General features: G+C 40.6%; 1 protein-coding gene across 2 annotated transcripts in view; it reads right to left on the reverse strand.

The window, feature by feature from the left end:
- The window catches only part of opcml (opioid binding protein/cell adhesion molecule-like), a 112932-nt gene that overhangs the window by 43811 nt on the left and 52304 nt on the right, over positions 1-16817 (reverse strand). For both annotated transcript variants that reach the window (XM_042091232.1, XM_042091231.1), the window contains one exon: positions 319-551. In XM_042091232.1, the coding sequence (XP_041947166.1) occupies positions 319-551 (233 nt within the window). The remainder of the gene's footprint in view (positions 1-318; positions 552-16817) is intronic.

The following is a 16817-nucleotide window of genomic DNA, read 5'->3' on the forward strand; positions in this document are numbered from 1 at the left end:
AACTCAGATTAAATCCAAACTGCATTGCTGAAAGTCACGTTTGAAGAGTCTCATTTAGAACATCACCCAGTCAAAAGGGCACTCGCATGGCCCATTTCATTTATCTTTTTCATAGCACAAAGGCAGCAATGTCTTAATTAATCCCTGCCTTTCATGATATAATATTGCGATTTTCAGCTCTATTTAAGACTGTATTGACTGCCAAAGATAATGTGTTGTGGCATGTTAAATGGAAGCAGTTAGGCACAAAAAACATGACCAGGCACACAAAAACCTCAACACAGTCACTTGGCTTCTAATGGAGAACGGGAAGCTTACCTTGGACAATTAGATGTACTTTTGTTGATTTTGGCAATTTATCTGACAGTATTGAACACACATACGGTCCTTCGTCATGCAAGTCCACGTTTTCTATTTTTATGCTGTACTCGGTGTGAACTGTGTCTAGGAGAATGACGCGGGGATCCAGTGACCATTTCTCATCTCCGGCAAATAGAATGGTGGTGCGATTCAGCCATGCTACTCTCGATACTTTGCTGTCCACACTGCATCTGTTAAGGTGGAAAGGACAGATAGGCAGGGAGAGAGAAGAAAACAAATGATGACACATCACATCATATTTCACCGTGATTGAAACAGCTTAATGATCAAATGCATTGACAGGCAGACGTTACAATGGGCACAGAACATCACAAATATGTTATAAGGTCTGTCACTGAGGTAATAAGCAATAAGATTTTTGTGTCTCATATTTCCAAATGATTGCAAGACGGAGGTCAACTCACAGAGGAGATTCTCATTATGTTTTAGATGTTTTATGTTTTAGAACATACATTATGTTTTAGATTAAAGTAATAATAATTAACTCTTTCAAAGTGCATGGCATAGACCATACACTGATAATTCACTACTGGACACAGGCAAATCCATGCCTTCAGTTATTTGACCTTTGATATTTTTCAAATAATATAGTATAGTGGACAGAGGCACCCTCCATTTGTTGGTCTATTCATATCATATACAACATATCTGGGCAAACCTCATTAGTCTTTTCATGCATTATTCTGTAAGCATTCCTTCTTTCCACACCTCAGTTGGGTTAGCAAAATCTTTCTGTGAGCTGGGAAGTGTATAATCGCATTCTAATCGCCCCTCTTTATAGCAAAAGTTGAGTGATATCTACAATCTGCACTTGTGAGTTTTGTCATAAACTGGGTTAGATATCTTATGCTTGGGCTTGATAAACTACACCGGAGGCACTCTCTAACCATGAAGGGCAGAAGTCTCTCTTGTAATGGGACCATTAATTCTGTGTGTGCTACGACCTCCAACAAAATATATGCTGCTCACTCAAGGGTATCCTGTTGTGCCTGTGGATGAGAACTGTACTGCATTTTGAGCTTTACCCTAATTTTGTTACAAATCCCAGCAACTGCGGCAAAGAGAGAAACTGTAAAATAGTATGCCTGATAAACGCTGACGTTAAATTGGATGAGTGCATCAGTGCTTAATGGCAGCACAGTAATCCCAGTTATTATTCTGTGTTCAGCTCAGAAGAGTGTTTGGGTCTGGTATACTTCTTTTAAAAAAAGTACTTTGCAGTTCTTTTTCTTAGTTAATCAATTATTAAGGGCATACTGTAGTATCTGAGAATCTAATGGCACTTCATGTGAAGTAGGGCAGAATATAGCCTCTGAGTCATATGGCCATTCTATTCAACTTTAACTTTGCAGATATCATTTAGATCAATGCAGGATACTGCTGAGAATTTCCACCCCTCGGAAGATGGTGTCAGTGGATGGGCAAGCTGGCTCTAGCAAAGATAAATGACGGTTGGCCTCTGCTTGAAGGGGGATTGATGACCATCATTACTTTTGATGCAATGTGTGGTATCAACCTGGTTTGGCTCCTTGAACGTGACACACTCATAAATATCCCCCCCCCATGTCCCTCGAAGATACAAGCAATATCAGATTTACACCAAATCTAAAAAAAATACTTCTTGGTAACTCTGTTGGGAAATTAAACATCTTTTAATTTGGCCACAGAGGATTTTTATCCTGGAACCTATTCCACAGGTGAAACTATAAAAAATGAATCAAAGAGCCCAAGACTTGAATAGATAACATTGTTGTTAAATGTAGCTGAATTGAAACTAACTTTAGGCCATTGCAAATTTAAAAGCCAGCCCCTTCAGTTGTCTACACATGGTATTCATTCATACATTTTTTCACTGAAAAACACTGCCACCAACAGGAATATAAAGAATATAATTGAACATCACTTCTTATGACATAATGGCATCATTTACGGCACAACGATAATAACAAATTGTTGTGCAGCAGATTCTGATCTGATGTAGATTATCCAGTCATTCAACCCAGGTAGTCAAAGTAATGAGAAACCTACTGGCGAGAAAAAGAACACGCTCGGGTGGAAGGAAGCATTAAACTTGTTTGAGTGATTTTGAGTATGTGAGAGCCTCTCTGCTGCTGTCTGCTTTGTAGGCGAGCACCAGGGACTCGAACTGGATGCGGGCAGCTGCAGTGAGCCAGTGGGGGGCAAGAGAAAGATGAAAAGTGCTGTGACGTGTCCTCTTTGGCTGATTGAAGAGCAGGCTGACAGCCACATTCTCAAACATCAGAGGGGGGGGGGGGGGGGGGGGGGGTTGATGGGACATGCCAGCACACCTGTTAATAGGGGCCATGCAGGGGAGAGGAGGCGAGAGGATGATGAGGAGGAACCTGAGAGAGGATTTATATAGCACAACCTGCTCTTGAGAAATCCTCCCAAAAACAGAGGGGGCAGACATGGGGGAGAAACAGATAGACGATGAGCAGGTGATTTGGTCATCAATCACGACCACACAATCACACACACACACACACACACACACACACACACACACACACACACACACACACACACACACACACACGCACACTTAATAATATGAAGACAGATCCACATTCAGCAGATCCATGTGTGGACTGGTACTGGCTAAGGGTGCAAAGGTCATAGATAGATGAAAATCCTCTGTATCTTGGACCAAAGGGTAAGGATCACCTTATAACACCTCTATATCTTGGGGCAGACTTTGGTGGGCAGGCACTAACTAACCCCTGTATTCTCAGCTGTACAATGTCTCAGATGCCCTTAATTCTCAGGGCGCGCAGAAAGATAACCTCCTCTCAGCCATGGTGCAGAGGCGTAGGCACTAATTGCTCTGCTCCCATGAAAATAAACGAAAACAAAAGCCCCAAAGCTTTGAACTGAGCGGCACGTACGGAGGAGAGCACAGGAGATGCTGGCGAGACTGCAGCCTCCGCAAACCACCGTGGGGCCCTCAGCAACTGATAGCACCACAGACGGCGAAGCCACCTCTTGACTGTGTGATTTGCTTTGGTACAGAAGCGTCTCTTTCCACCACAGGGGAGAAGAGGAGATGGCGGCTTGGGAAAAAAAGAAAAACACTGAGGCCTCCTTTTCACGGTGAGTCGCCCGAGAAGCGTTTCTTTTTTTTTTTTTTTCTTTTGCGAGGCTAGTTTTACTCAGTCCACTCTGCCGCCTCATGATCCATTTCTGCCACAACACTTCAAACACCCCTCCAACTGAGAGAGCGAGGGGGGTAAAGGTTTTCTCTGGTCATTTCAAACTAGTTTCCCACAAACACCATGATCACGTCACACACAGCTTGCATAGCTGCCTTGGTCTTGGTCTCGGTTCATTGGCAGTGTGACAGTGCATTGGCAGTCTCTTTCATTGTCTCATCTGAGAGAGACACACTCGGTGTCCAGACCTAGACTCGGGTTGTCCAAACAATCAAATCCATTCATCCCAGTGATTTGGGCATGGTTCACAGTAGGGGAAATTAATAACTTAATCACTTAGCGTTCTGTCCTGCCGAAGATTGAAATTCAGTTGCATTAGGTAACTGGCCTAATTGCTCCTCCATTGCTATATCTCTCCTTAAAGTAACAGTCTGTTCACATCCACACTGGCCTACTTTCGTCCTCTTTCTGTGAGTTTCCGTCTCATCAAACAGCATTCAAAGAACAGAGCACCACTTCATTCAACTAGAGCCTTTATGCACAGCACTAAAATAATACTCTGAGGGAAAATAACCTGATGAGCACTGGGTGAAATATTATCTTTTAGCTTATGCATAAATGCAGTATGAATGTATAAAGTATATATGTTCTCTCACATAAAGTCAAACAGATAGGCGGAGACAGAGAGAGAGAGATATTAAATCAACCAGAGGAGAAGCAGAACTTTATTACTTTAACCAGAATGCATGGTACTCACAAGGGTATAAAGCAGTGTTAGACTGTAAAGCATTCCACTTTTAAAAACCATGTTTCTCTCCTGATGCGTCTGTGAGACCATAACTAGATGCAGAATGTAAGGAGAGTAGGGACAGTATGGAATGTGAACATGTATCTCAGTTATATTATGGCTGACCTTCCCGATAATATGATTAGAGTTATCTTATTACCTGTTGTTGTTTACACCTTGACTATAGACATTCAGAATAATTTATGAATGGCACATGAACAAGACTGGAAGATATATCTACGTGATAGATTTGATATCTATAATAGATATTATTTTATACGGTTCCTGAAGCACAGGGATCAGTGCATGAGTGGCTGATCTCATTTCTCACTGCTGTCTCTTTCCCTGCCTCTGACAAATAAAACATTACCTCAACCTCTTCTCAAAGGCTTCACATACTCAGATGTTTTACCCCAACCTCTTCTCAAAGGCTTCACATACTCAGATGTGTTGCAGCGCAGCTGTAGTGCCCAGTGTAATGCACAGCCGTATGCACTGTAAGTGTTACCTCTTTATTATTCACAACACATCTACACACTTATACATGTGGCTACCTGCTAACCAGTCCTGATCAGACTTATTAAATGCAAGTCTTGTTCTTAATGCTACCACTGTTACTGTGTGATCTGTGTTGAGGTTTTTTACCAACTATGATCTGTTTGACTTTCAGGAGCTCATGATATCAGTTCAAATTAGCAACTTATCCTCTGCCTACCTGCCTGGAGGGGGGAAAGACTGTCAGGGCGACTTCCAGACTCCAGAGGTGGCTGAGACAAGATGGCTTAATTATAGTCTCTCCATGCCACTATGCCACAGGAGTATGTTTTAAATAGAAGTAAGAGCGCTTAAGAAGTGATACCTAGAGAGATCATTTTAGTGACAGCCAGAATAGACTTCACAGCAGTCTCAGAGTGGTGGGAATGTATGCACATGTAAATGCTGAAGTGTGCTTCTAGGGCCAAAAAATGAGTCAGTTAAATAAAGCCTCGATTTGAAACATGATTGAGCAAAGGACTGCAGCCATTTTAATAGATTTCTGGGATACTGGGCCATTGGACAGCGCAAACAAAAGCAGAGATATTATGAAACTGATAACATCGCAGATAAAAAAGACTGCAGCAGGGGTCTCAAGGAGCTCATTCTTTACTTACTGCTTTTAAAAAAAGGCACTATGTAATAATGTGCAGCCAACAGATCAAAGTATTGATATGAAGCAACAGAATTACACATTAACATTATGAACGCACCAAAGGGTCACCTTTAAAAATATGTGAAACTGAGCCTATTTATTTTCTTATGAGGTTGAGGTTGAAATGAGGTATCAAAGAAACTTATCTCAACATGATAGTGTCGATGCCACAATAGTCAATGGCAAAATTGTCTTGACAAAACTGAAAAGGTGTTAAAGGTATAGTCAGTGATCATACACAAGTGATCATACACAAGTGATCATACACAAGTACATAAACATTTTTTGTCACATTCAGCAATCATCTCTTCACGACCTGTTAGCTGCCCATTCCGTGAGCTTTTTTTTTTTTTTTTTAAACCTGTACGCAGCAAAACAAAAACGAAACCCTGTATGGAGTTTCTCTGGTAATACTGAATGGAGGGGTGAGCTACCTCCCTGTTTCATTTGGTCCTTGGATAAAATATAATGTACTTTGCTTTGTGAAAAAAAGCGTCTGCTAATAAATTTAAATATAAACATAAACAAATGTGACTTTCTTGCACAATCGCTCGCGGCACCTTTATTCAATTGGTATTTATTGCTTTTGGGGAGAAGTGATTATACTTTATTATAATGTAGATTTGAGGTAGTCTATATTTCCATGACAGCATATTGAGGATTCTGGTTTTAACAGTCAGCAAAACACACGTAAGGGTTAATGGTTGTCACAGTGTTCGGTTATCAGAAGTTAATCCACATTCAAGGTGGCAATGGTAATGGTAATGATCATGTGTTACACCTCAAAGTGCATTAGCTTCTGATACACAAACGCCATGGAGCCCATTATCCTGCTTGTACTGTACCACTGTTGCCACACTTGCACTGTCTTGTTTTCTTACCTTACTGGAAAGCTTACTAGTTCTATGGTGGTTGCTACGTTAGTTCAATCTCGTTTGTTGTCAAGCTAGCATATTCCAAGATTCTGTTGAGCCTTGGCATTGTTTTACTTACTTAGCCTGGAGATTCCAGAGCCAAATCCAAAAGATTAAGGGTCTGACCATGAATAATGTTATGGCCCAACTCGAGGGGCGGCACCAAGCATGCATTTGAAAATCTAACAGCACGCAATTGGATAACACTATAGGACCAATGTTTACTGACTGATTTCGGACTTCGACGCAATTGGATAACACTACGACTGTCATCTGTTTAACTCGCCTCTGCCCCGCCTATATCAGATACACCGATGTGATTGGTTCCTTGCGATACAAGGGACAAAAGTAACATGCATCATTACTCATTGCCAGAGTGACTCGCTGAGCAAATTGAAATTGTGCTCCCGCGAGAACTCTGGATTCCCAGGGTATTACTTACTCCTAATACAGTGTAACCAGTAAGCTAAAAGCCATCTCAGTCATATGTTACAATGTTGCTATGCTCTTAACTTCTGTCAGATCACTAATTCGTACCTACTGTATGTGGCAATGTGACAGTATATTTAAACTTCACAACGACTTTGGCGAATGGATATAGGCCTACAAGCGTAATGTGGCCAACATGGAAGAGATTTGCGTTGTGGCATTGCATTACCACCATGAACGTGCATTAACTTCTGATATCCAAACATTCCATCGTCCTTCAACTCTTATTTTACTGAAGTTCTAAAGAGCACATCACAACAGGAAAGTCAACCGAGCAGTGGGATAAGCACCCTTACCATAACAAAATGATTGTGTTTTCAGAAATGTACTAATGACAGCTATTAATATGAATGTATTTTAACTTCTAAGTGTGAAGGTCATCAAGACCTCATCATCAGTGTATCATGATAAGAACGTACTAAGGACAGTTATTCATATAAATGTATTTTAACTTCTTGGTGTGAAGGTCCTAATCACGACCTCATCATCAGTGTATCATGAGTAAGTCATCAGTATATAATGAAAACATAATGCTAGTGGTATCATCATCAGGGGCGGACTGGGACCAAAAATCGGCCCTGGCATATTTGGCCCAAGCGGCCCTCAAATCGGTCGGGCACACCTAATTAAATACAAAAATCTTTACATTACCCTTAAATATGCATGTATTTTCAACTGTCATGGAGCACTGACAGTGATAGGCCTCATTGGCTATCACTCTGTCTGATCAGAGGTAGCCATGAGTACTGTACATGATCTCCATATTCAAGTAGCCTAGGCTATACAAGCAATTATTAAAGAAGAGTTTCTGCTTGAATTCAAAGTATCATTTCAAATTATTCAATAGGCTACATTTAAACTATACAATGCTCAACTGACAGCAGCACCAAACAGTTACTGAATTTGCCTATGTGTAAAGAGCTAAATTACCTAGATTGTAGTAGACGTTAATCACTGTAGGACAACTGAAACAACACAAAATAAATAGGGCTGTTGCTGGAAATATTTTATTCCTGTAGGCTATACTACATTGCTGGTACATTTTGGAACATTATAGCTACATTAACTAATTATCTTTAATGTCTTCCAGTAGCCCATCATATAGGTTACCGTATATTAGTTGGCTTGTGCATGAATATGCCTTGTGTTTTGTAGCCTACATTTCCGTCAGTCTACAGTCTACTTTAGCCCATCTTTACCATGATAATTCCCTTCCAAGATAGAACCCTTTCGACGCTCTACTTTGAGACCAACCACCACTCATGCCATCGATGTTGAATTTTGGGCGTCTGACGGAAACTGATCAATCTGACTAACAATTAACATCGATTTGACACTCTTTTGCTGTCCGGGGTTGCAAATATCATTCATTTAGAACATTTAGTTACGCTGTTTGTTATTATAATCACAGCACGGCCTTACGTTATCATAACCACATCATTACATTATCGCAATTAATAAGTCATCATAATCATCATTGTCAGCATGACATGTCACACATAGCCTACCTGCTCCACCACTGAGTTCTTATCATGTACTGTAGCCGCCCACTGTCCCTCTGTATGCTTGCTTAATCCTCGTTCAAACTCAACGAACTTCAACATGTTGCTGACATATGCTAGCCTATCTGCAATATTGTATTTTTGAAGCTTCTACATTGGTGTTACTTTTGCACTAGGCCTACTATTGTCACTATCGGCAGCCTCCGCAATTTCGTGTAGGCAACTTCGATTAACTTCTGATGGCTCACAAAATCCTGGCTCTGGGCCAAAATGCGAGTGGTGGGCCTGACGTGAGCTGTTATTGGATCAGTCGACATATTAAAAAATGTAACCAGTGGGCCGCTTATTGTCCTTTCTTTGGGCCTATCGTTGGACAAAATGATTAAATTATATATATAGCCTATTCTATCGGCCCAAAAGGTGCGTCGGCCCACCGGGAAAATGCCCGGTATGCCAGATGGCCAGTCCGCCCATGATCATCATGTATTATTTACAACCAGCTATGGACAACTCAGAAACCTCATTCAGACTTCTGGAGGAATGTTAGTGAGGGCGAGGTTTGGTTAAGACGTAAAGCCTGCCATATGGTGATAAGGTGGAACCTCTTTTAGGCCCAGCGCTTGACAATCAATTGAATGGATTTCTAACACAAGCAAACTAATCTTTTATTTACAAAGTGAGATTTTCTCCTTTCATGCTGAAGGGCTTTTATTTTTCAAAACAACATCAGTGGGAGATTCGCAGCAGAGACAGCTACTACCAATATCATATCCAAAGCACTTTTTCATCACTCTTCTTTGATGTGTAAGGCTGCATTTAGAATGCAGCTCTTGCCTGCACTGACAATAGGGTGTGTTGCCACTGGTCACTGTTTTAAAACGGTAATAAAGAAACAATGCACCTTTTCATAGCATAAATGCATGTCCAGAAGAGGCCAAGGTACATACAGTACACTTACAAACGCGCACATACGCTTTAATCCACGTAGAATGTCAACACATGGAAGTAAACGGGAATAGGCAAAGTCAATACAATGCAGCTTCTTTTACAGAATTTCCAGTATTCAATATTTCTCATGTTCAGAAATACCTCTTTGAGAATGTATGCGGTCCAAACCTATTACAGAAGTCATGCACAATTACTCTCTCTCTCTCTCTCTCTCGCCTACAGTACTTCCAAATGTGGAGTTTTGATTCAAACACTGTAGGTCACACTGTTAACACGACTCTAGTTGGAAAATAAACATAATGACAGTGTTGACGTTATTCTGCTTGACACGCAGCACATCAACACTAAATGAAGTGGGCTGAAGGCAGGTACCCTGTGGCTGGAGATGTTCCCACTGACCTTACACTAGTGAACTCATATGCTGGCCAGCGTTGTTTTAGTGAGACCTGTTTTTAATTACAAGTTCATGTCAAACTATTTCTACTTGATGTGAGCTGGCAGGTGTCCCCATTCTTCAGCTTTGGCAAGTGACTTAGTTTCTTCTCTGATTTGTTGCTGTTTAATATGAATGAATTGGTCTGATATTATGATGGTGTTTGATCTATGGTGTCAATCTATTTGTAATTCCAATTAGTAATACTGTTTTTCTTTTATTTTTTCACTTTTCTTTATGCTATCATGCTGATTGACGCTTATCTGTAACATTCAGAAATTTCATAACAGGTCACATTTTCAAAACAGGTCACATTTTCAAAAGAGCTTCTTGATGTTACTACAGATTCTAAAATCGTATATATCACTGTCACACAAAAATGCAGTAGGCTTCATGTGTGTGAGAAACTTCTTTCAATACCACCATTCAAAGAAAACAAGCTAAGAGAAAGTTGAATCAGGAAATGAGGCCTTGTGTTTTGTGAGGCCCAGTTTGAAGAGATACAAAAACAGTAATCAACAATGACAAACATTCCCCATGAAGATCCATATACAAACCATCAGTGACAGCTACTTAATGATGTAGTAGGGCTCTGAATTAGGCATGTTGGCCTATTTTGTGTTGTTTGCTGATTGCTGTCACACAAAAATAACAGCAATTTAGTCAGAGTGTTTCTGCAGTCTTGACAATGAGTCACAATGAACGCAGAATTAAAGCAGTATTAACATGGTGCCAAAACAGACATTTCAATATTGCCCTTGAAAAAACTTAATTGGCATTGATGAAAAACATTAATCTGAAAAATAGGCATCAATGACATCAACAAGGGCATCACTTGAATGGACACCTGAAATGGACTTTGGACACTGAAAAGATGTTTTGATTATTTATTTAGTTTCATTCATTCGTGTGTGCTTAGCTAGGAATGGTAGTTTCCCATCAGGGTTTAAACTGCCAGTGGAGATTCTTCTAGATGCTTTGCATTATGGCTTCCAACACAATGACAGTACTTGGCCATTGGTCTGACCATCCCCACTCAGAGATCCCCACTCAAGGATACTACATAAATAAATCAACAAGCCCTACAGATTATTTGTCACTATCAGTGTGTACATAGAGCAGATTTTGGATGCTGCGCATGATACTGAATCTACACTTCACTCACGCAGCCCTGCTTTCTCTCCAACAAACCTCAATCCATGTTAATCAGCTCAGTAACGCGACAAAAGTAATCAGAATGCAACCAGTTCCACTCAGAGATTAACTGGGGCTCTGTGTACTGTTAAAATGGCCCACACCCGCACATGACTATACTAATCACCACACACTATAACAACAGAGATAATAATAAATGAAAACTTTGACATGTTAATCAACATTTTTTTTGACACTGACAAATAATGTCATAATAACAAAACAGGCAGGTATTTTTGTCTTTGTCATCAATGTCATTATGCCCACGATCAACTTTTAACACAGTGAGAGTAAAGAGGGATGACCGCACGCATAATGAGATTCTAACAAGCCGTTATGACAAATGCAAATGTCGGTTAATGAGACTTCATGAGAAGCTAAAGAGGTCAATTTCATTTAAAAGTTGGACTCATGAATCATATCCTCAACAAGCTCTGCACTCCAGAAGGTGGTCACCTCAAGTAGCTTTTGGTATTGTTCTGCTTCCCTGTGCACATATGTCATCAATTAGGCATATGGGCAGCACATTCCATTCTGTTCTTTCATACAACAAAGTTTCTACTCTTACAGAAATTAAAGTGACACGATTTAGCAATTCCCCTTTTTGTTATTTTTTTTATTTAGCACATAGGGGTATCCAATTAGTCTAAAACTGTTTAAAAATTCAACATCCCATAACAACAGCATGACAGTGCAGCACCAGGTGTTACATGAACACATCTGTAATGTCAGAGACTCCATTCTCTGTACTCTAAGTCAATGTAGCATCAAAATTAATTTGAAGCCATTATTTTAAAGTAAAAGAACCAAATTGCACTGATTGACAGTAAACAGTAAAAGGTTCACGTTTCCCAGTTGGGGTGTAAATTGCCTCTTCATTTGATAATACAATGGCATTTGTCTTGAATGAAACCACCTTAGAAGCAGAGTTGCAACCATTAGGCTGCCTACCTGTTAGACTAAATATCTATCCATGGTAGAATGTGTTTCCTTCAGAGCTCCACTCGGCCTGTGCTGACCCGTATCACCCAGCCCACAACAGCAGCTAAACGATGTGGGTCATGACTCGAGAGTTTCCCATGAGGGGTCAGCACGGATGAGCCAGCAGGGCAGCAGAGAGAGAAAAAGAGAAAGACACCTAAACAGTTCTCTCTACTTCACATAGAAAGAGCAATAGCACAGAAAGAGAGAGAGAGAGAGAGAGAGAGAGAGCGCTCTGCTCCGCACAGAGAGAGAGCAGCAGAGAGGGAAAGAGTGTTTTCTTTGCTCTACATAGACAGAGCTGTGCCAATGGCCCAGAATGAGGGAAGGAGGGAAGAAAGAAAAGAAAGAAAGAGGGTTGGCAACAGAAAAAGTTGGGTGAAAAAAAGAAAGAAAAGATGAAGGGCGATAAAGAAAAGGAAAAAGGTACAGAAAGAAAGAAGGGTGAACATGAAACAAAGAAAGAAAGAATAAAAAAGGAAAAGGAAAGGATGAAGGGTAAAAAAGAAAGGATGAAGGGATGAAGTAAGTAAAAAGAAGGTAAGGAAGAAAGAAAGAAAATTGAACTTGTCGCACTGATTGAAACCACTTCACAAATCCCACAAAAGTCCAGCATGAATTGCTATAAATAACTATTTTTTAAAGAACACATTGAAAAGCTAGTTTTCCATTCCATTGGAAATTTGAAATTTGATGAGCTGGCACATGTGCCTATTAACACAGGTGCGTGCACGTGCACACACACACACACACACACACACAGAGACACACACACACACACACACACACACACACACACACACACACACACACACACACACAGAGTCAATACTCTATTTCTGCTAACCATGAACTTTAGTTTCAGTGAGGTTAATCTGTCTATAGTTCCTGAGGAAATGCCCCTGTGAAAACGTTTGTCTCTTAAAGGTGCAGTCGGCAGCTTTTGTGGTCAAAAAATGGAAATGTTTCTATGTTGTGGTTATGTAATGTTGAATGCATAATTGCACACGCATTACTCTTTTGGCTTTGTTATACTTTGCAGGTGTTTCATTGTGCTTGTGACATTTTTAAAGCAGAGGCCCAGAGGCATTGAATGCAAAAGACTATCACACACAGCTTTATATCCCCTTTATGTTTCCTTCAGAAATACTTTTTTATGTTGATCATAAAAACAGCAAACTACACTAAAATGTGTATATTTTCCCCATAGGATAGTTGAATAATGGGGAAAATATTCCTAGTAGGCCCATACCATCAAGACTTCCCTCAGAGCAAATAAGCTCTTGTACCATGACTGCTATATCTTCAGACAAAATGAAAAATACACGCAAGCAAGCAAAGCAGGACTGCTTTGCGAAGTCAGCCACTGATTCAGATCATTTCAGGCTGCCAGCTCAGTGATAGCAGGGATAGAGATGCTATGACGTTTACAGAATAACATGACACTAGACACTAGATCGCTCTGCTGAATCAGAGCTGGTGTCAGCACTATATACCCAGAAATGCAGTGACTCTGATTTCTCTTCCCTCAACTAAATAAAAAATAAAAACGTTCTTTCGTATTATCATGCCACGACATTCAGGTCATCACACATACTGTTGCATTTCACACACAGAGTAGAATAGAGTACCGAAGTGTGACGTTCCGTTTCCATGATGGCAGTGTCAATGGATCTAAATAAACTTTCGAAGTGGCTTCGAATGTAGACATGTGGCATCATTTCTAGGTAATAAATTGTTTTAAATGTAGGCTATAGCCATTTAAACGTGTATTAGATCAACCAGTGTTTTAAAGGTGCCGAGGAACGTTAAATGATCAAGAATGCAGTTGGTCTTTGCATTCTCCCTTGTTCCTGCTCTCTCTCTCTCTCTCTCTCTATCTCTGTGTGTGTGTTTGTGTTGTAGCAAACACATCTAACACCCTTGCACTCAATTCAGTCTTCCACCCCAACATTTACATAATATTCAGATGAATAATTCATGCTCACAGTATATTTTAAAAGCACATATTCATGCACTATATTTACAAAGCCGGAAACAAGTAACAAGTATTATTTTTCTCCACCCCCCTCCCCCCTCCATCCAGTCTAAATTGCCTAAGCCCAAGCTAACTGTGATTTTTATGCTGTGTTCAAACCACCTCCGATACACAGGGAATTACTGTGTGATCCAAGAAACTGTCATCTGGCCCCAGTGCAGATTACACGTATGATCTCAGTACTATTAATAACCAGCCAAATCGCCATCGGACTCAGATATGAACCTTCAACCCTTCTGTGTACACGCCATTCAGACTTGCACTTCTGTACAAAAAAAAGAGAAAATGGTTGATGTGTGAGCTATAGCTATATGAAGTGGGTGAGTGAAGTCGTCCCTCTCCAGTCTAGCATTGTATAATGCGCTGCATCTGATTAAGTATTAATGCGAGCGTTGGCTGTGAATATGGCTTGGCTTCTCCAGCGCTGTGCTTTCTGCCTGATGTGTGAAACTCCTAAAGCCAGAGACGCACACTGCGGTGTCAAGTGGGGTCCAGAGCGCAGCACTGGCTGTGCTCTTATCTTCACACATCACTGATGCTATCACCCGGGTTTTGAAACGCCTCACTTTCCAAGAAACCTCGCAGGCCTTCATCTCCACGAGAGTGACCTGTTAGGATGAGAGGGGCGTCGAGTGACTAGCAAGAGTGGAAATCATAATTATGGAGCAAATATTTGCCATCATATTGATGTACTGTATGTAGTAATACCACTCACGCAGACACACATACAACCAGACACACACAAGAACACACTAGCACACACACATACACAGAGAGAGAGAGAGAGAGAGAGAGAGAGAGAGAGAGAGAAATACATGCACATACACACACACACACTGTATGCATACACTCACACTGAAACACACAGAGCCATACGCAGACCTTTTTTCTCACACACTCTCTCTCACAGACACACACACACACACACACACACACACACACACACACAAACTGCACAACACACGATAACAATGGAGCACTCTGGCCCCTGTGCTCTGCAGTGTTTTTGCATTGGGCGATGGCAAGAAGAGCAATTTCACAAATCCACAAGCAGCTATCAGTAAATATACAACTGTATAAGCTCAGGGGCCCCGGAGAAGGTTGTTCTCTTCGAATACCAATTTCATGACTGAATAAAGTGGCGCCTCGTGGCTGACAAACCTCTGGTAAATATTTGGTCTCTCAGCGTAGGGCCCCTCTGAGGAACTCATGATGATGATAATACTGCTGGTGATAGACTACTCGTGTTAAAATTCATGATTCTGTTCAATCTAAATTCAGTCATGGCAATTCAGATGCCGTGTACTGTATCACCAGATTGAAAAAAAAAAAAGGTTCAGTCTTGGGGAAAGCCTAAAAGTAAATGAATTATGCATCTCGCTTTTTGAGTGTTTTACTCAAAGTTTTTTTTTATAATTCGAAAAGTTTATGTGGAAGATAGTACCTTCTAGAGGTTTATGAAGGTGGAATGGCTCGTCCTTGGGTCCGGAGCTAATTTTATCTGATGCGCGGACACGGTCTGGAGGCATTCTATTATTTGCAGGACAAATGTGCCACCCCTAGGCAGACAAATGAGTCCAATGCACTCTATGGAGAATAACATCATTGACCCTTTCACTCTTACAGTCATAGATTATCTCTGTTGTATGTTTCCCCACCTTTCCACACCAGACACACAGAGAGAGAGAGAGAGAGAGAGAGAGACACAGACATGGAGGAAAAGAGAGAGAGAGAGAGAGAGGGACATACACACACTCCTGTATGCATTTACAATTTAATATACTGTATAAATCATTACAAATTAAACTTCTCACTCGTAATATTCACAGTTCCAACCCACTGCAATGTTTGCTTGGAGCTTGAAGGTTTGAATGTCCATACACAAAAACAAAAGGTAATACTGAAGATGACACATCATATAATTGCCAATATTAATTTAATTTTGCTGTTGTTGACCTACATTTGTCTTTTATTCCTCTTCAACGCAAAGAATATCTCACTGTAGTGAAGTGATGATGATCATTATGGTTTGGAAGATGATGATGATGGCAACTGGAATCATCATTATTACCTTTGCTTTGTTGATTTCTGTGTGTTTGAATCTTTCTCTCCCTCTCTCTCTCTCTCACGTGTGGTGGTAAAGGAAGTCACTGAGACGTCAGGCCGATGATGTAGTGAGATCACCCTTCCTCAGAGGCTCCTGCAATCCCTCACGCTGACACACGGGTCAGGAGGTGACCACTCAGGACTACATCATCCAGCCTGCCTCGCTGGGACCTTGTGCAAGTGACATGTTCCTGTCATTTATGTATCCCTCGCTGGCCTTATTTCTTTATTATTGATTTATTTGAATTGCTGCATTTATTTGATTACGTAGTTCATGTTTTGTGATTTGTATGCGAATCAACATAGCCAAGCGTCTGTCTTTAACCTTGTTTTGTAAATATCTGCCTTGATGAGGAGGACTGCCACTGGTATTATTATAATTATACTATTACTATACTATAATTATTTTATTTTTGAGCCTGTTTGAGTAGTTACAGCAAAATGTACTTGATTAGATCTCTACAAATGCAGTTTTCTAGACCTTTCTTCCTCTTTTGGATGCACTCTTCTGTAAAGTCAGTTTCTCAGCACAACATCACATAGACTAACGGGATATAACTCTTTGCCTCAACATTTTCGGCTTCTTCTGTCAAAAAGATCTGTAAACATCATTTGTAGCACTATCAAAAACAACTGCCCTTCAGCAAAGGTCAGGTCTTACTAGTACTAATGCTACAGTGTGTGT

Source organism: Alosa sapidissima, chromosome 5, assembly GCF_018492685.1.
Source record: "Alosa sapidissima isolate fAloSap1 chromosome 5, fAloSap1.pri, whole genome shotgun sequence".
NCBI lineage: Eukaryota > Metazoa > Chordata > Actinopteri > Clupeiformes > Clupeidae > Alosa > Alosa sapidissima.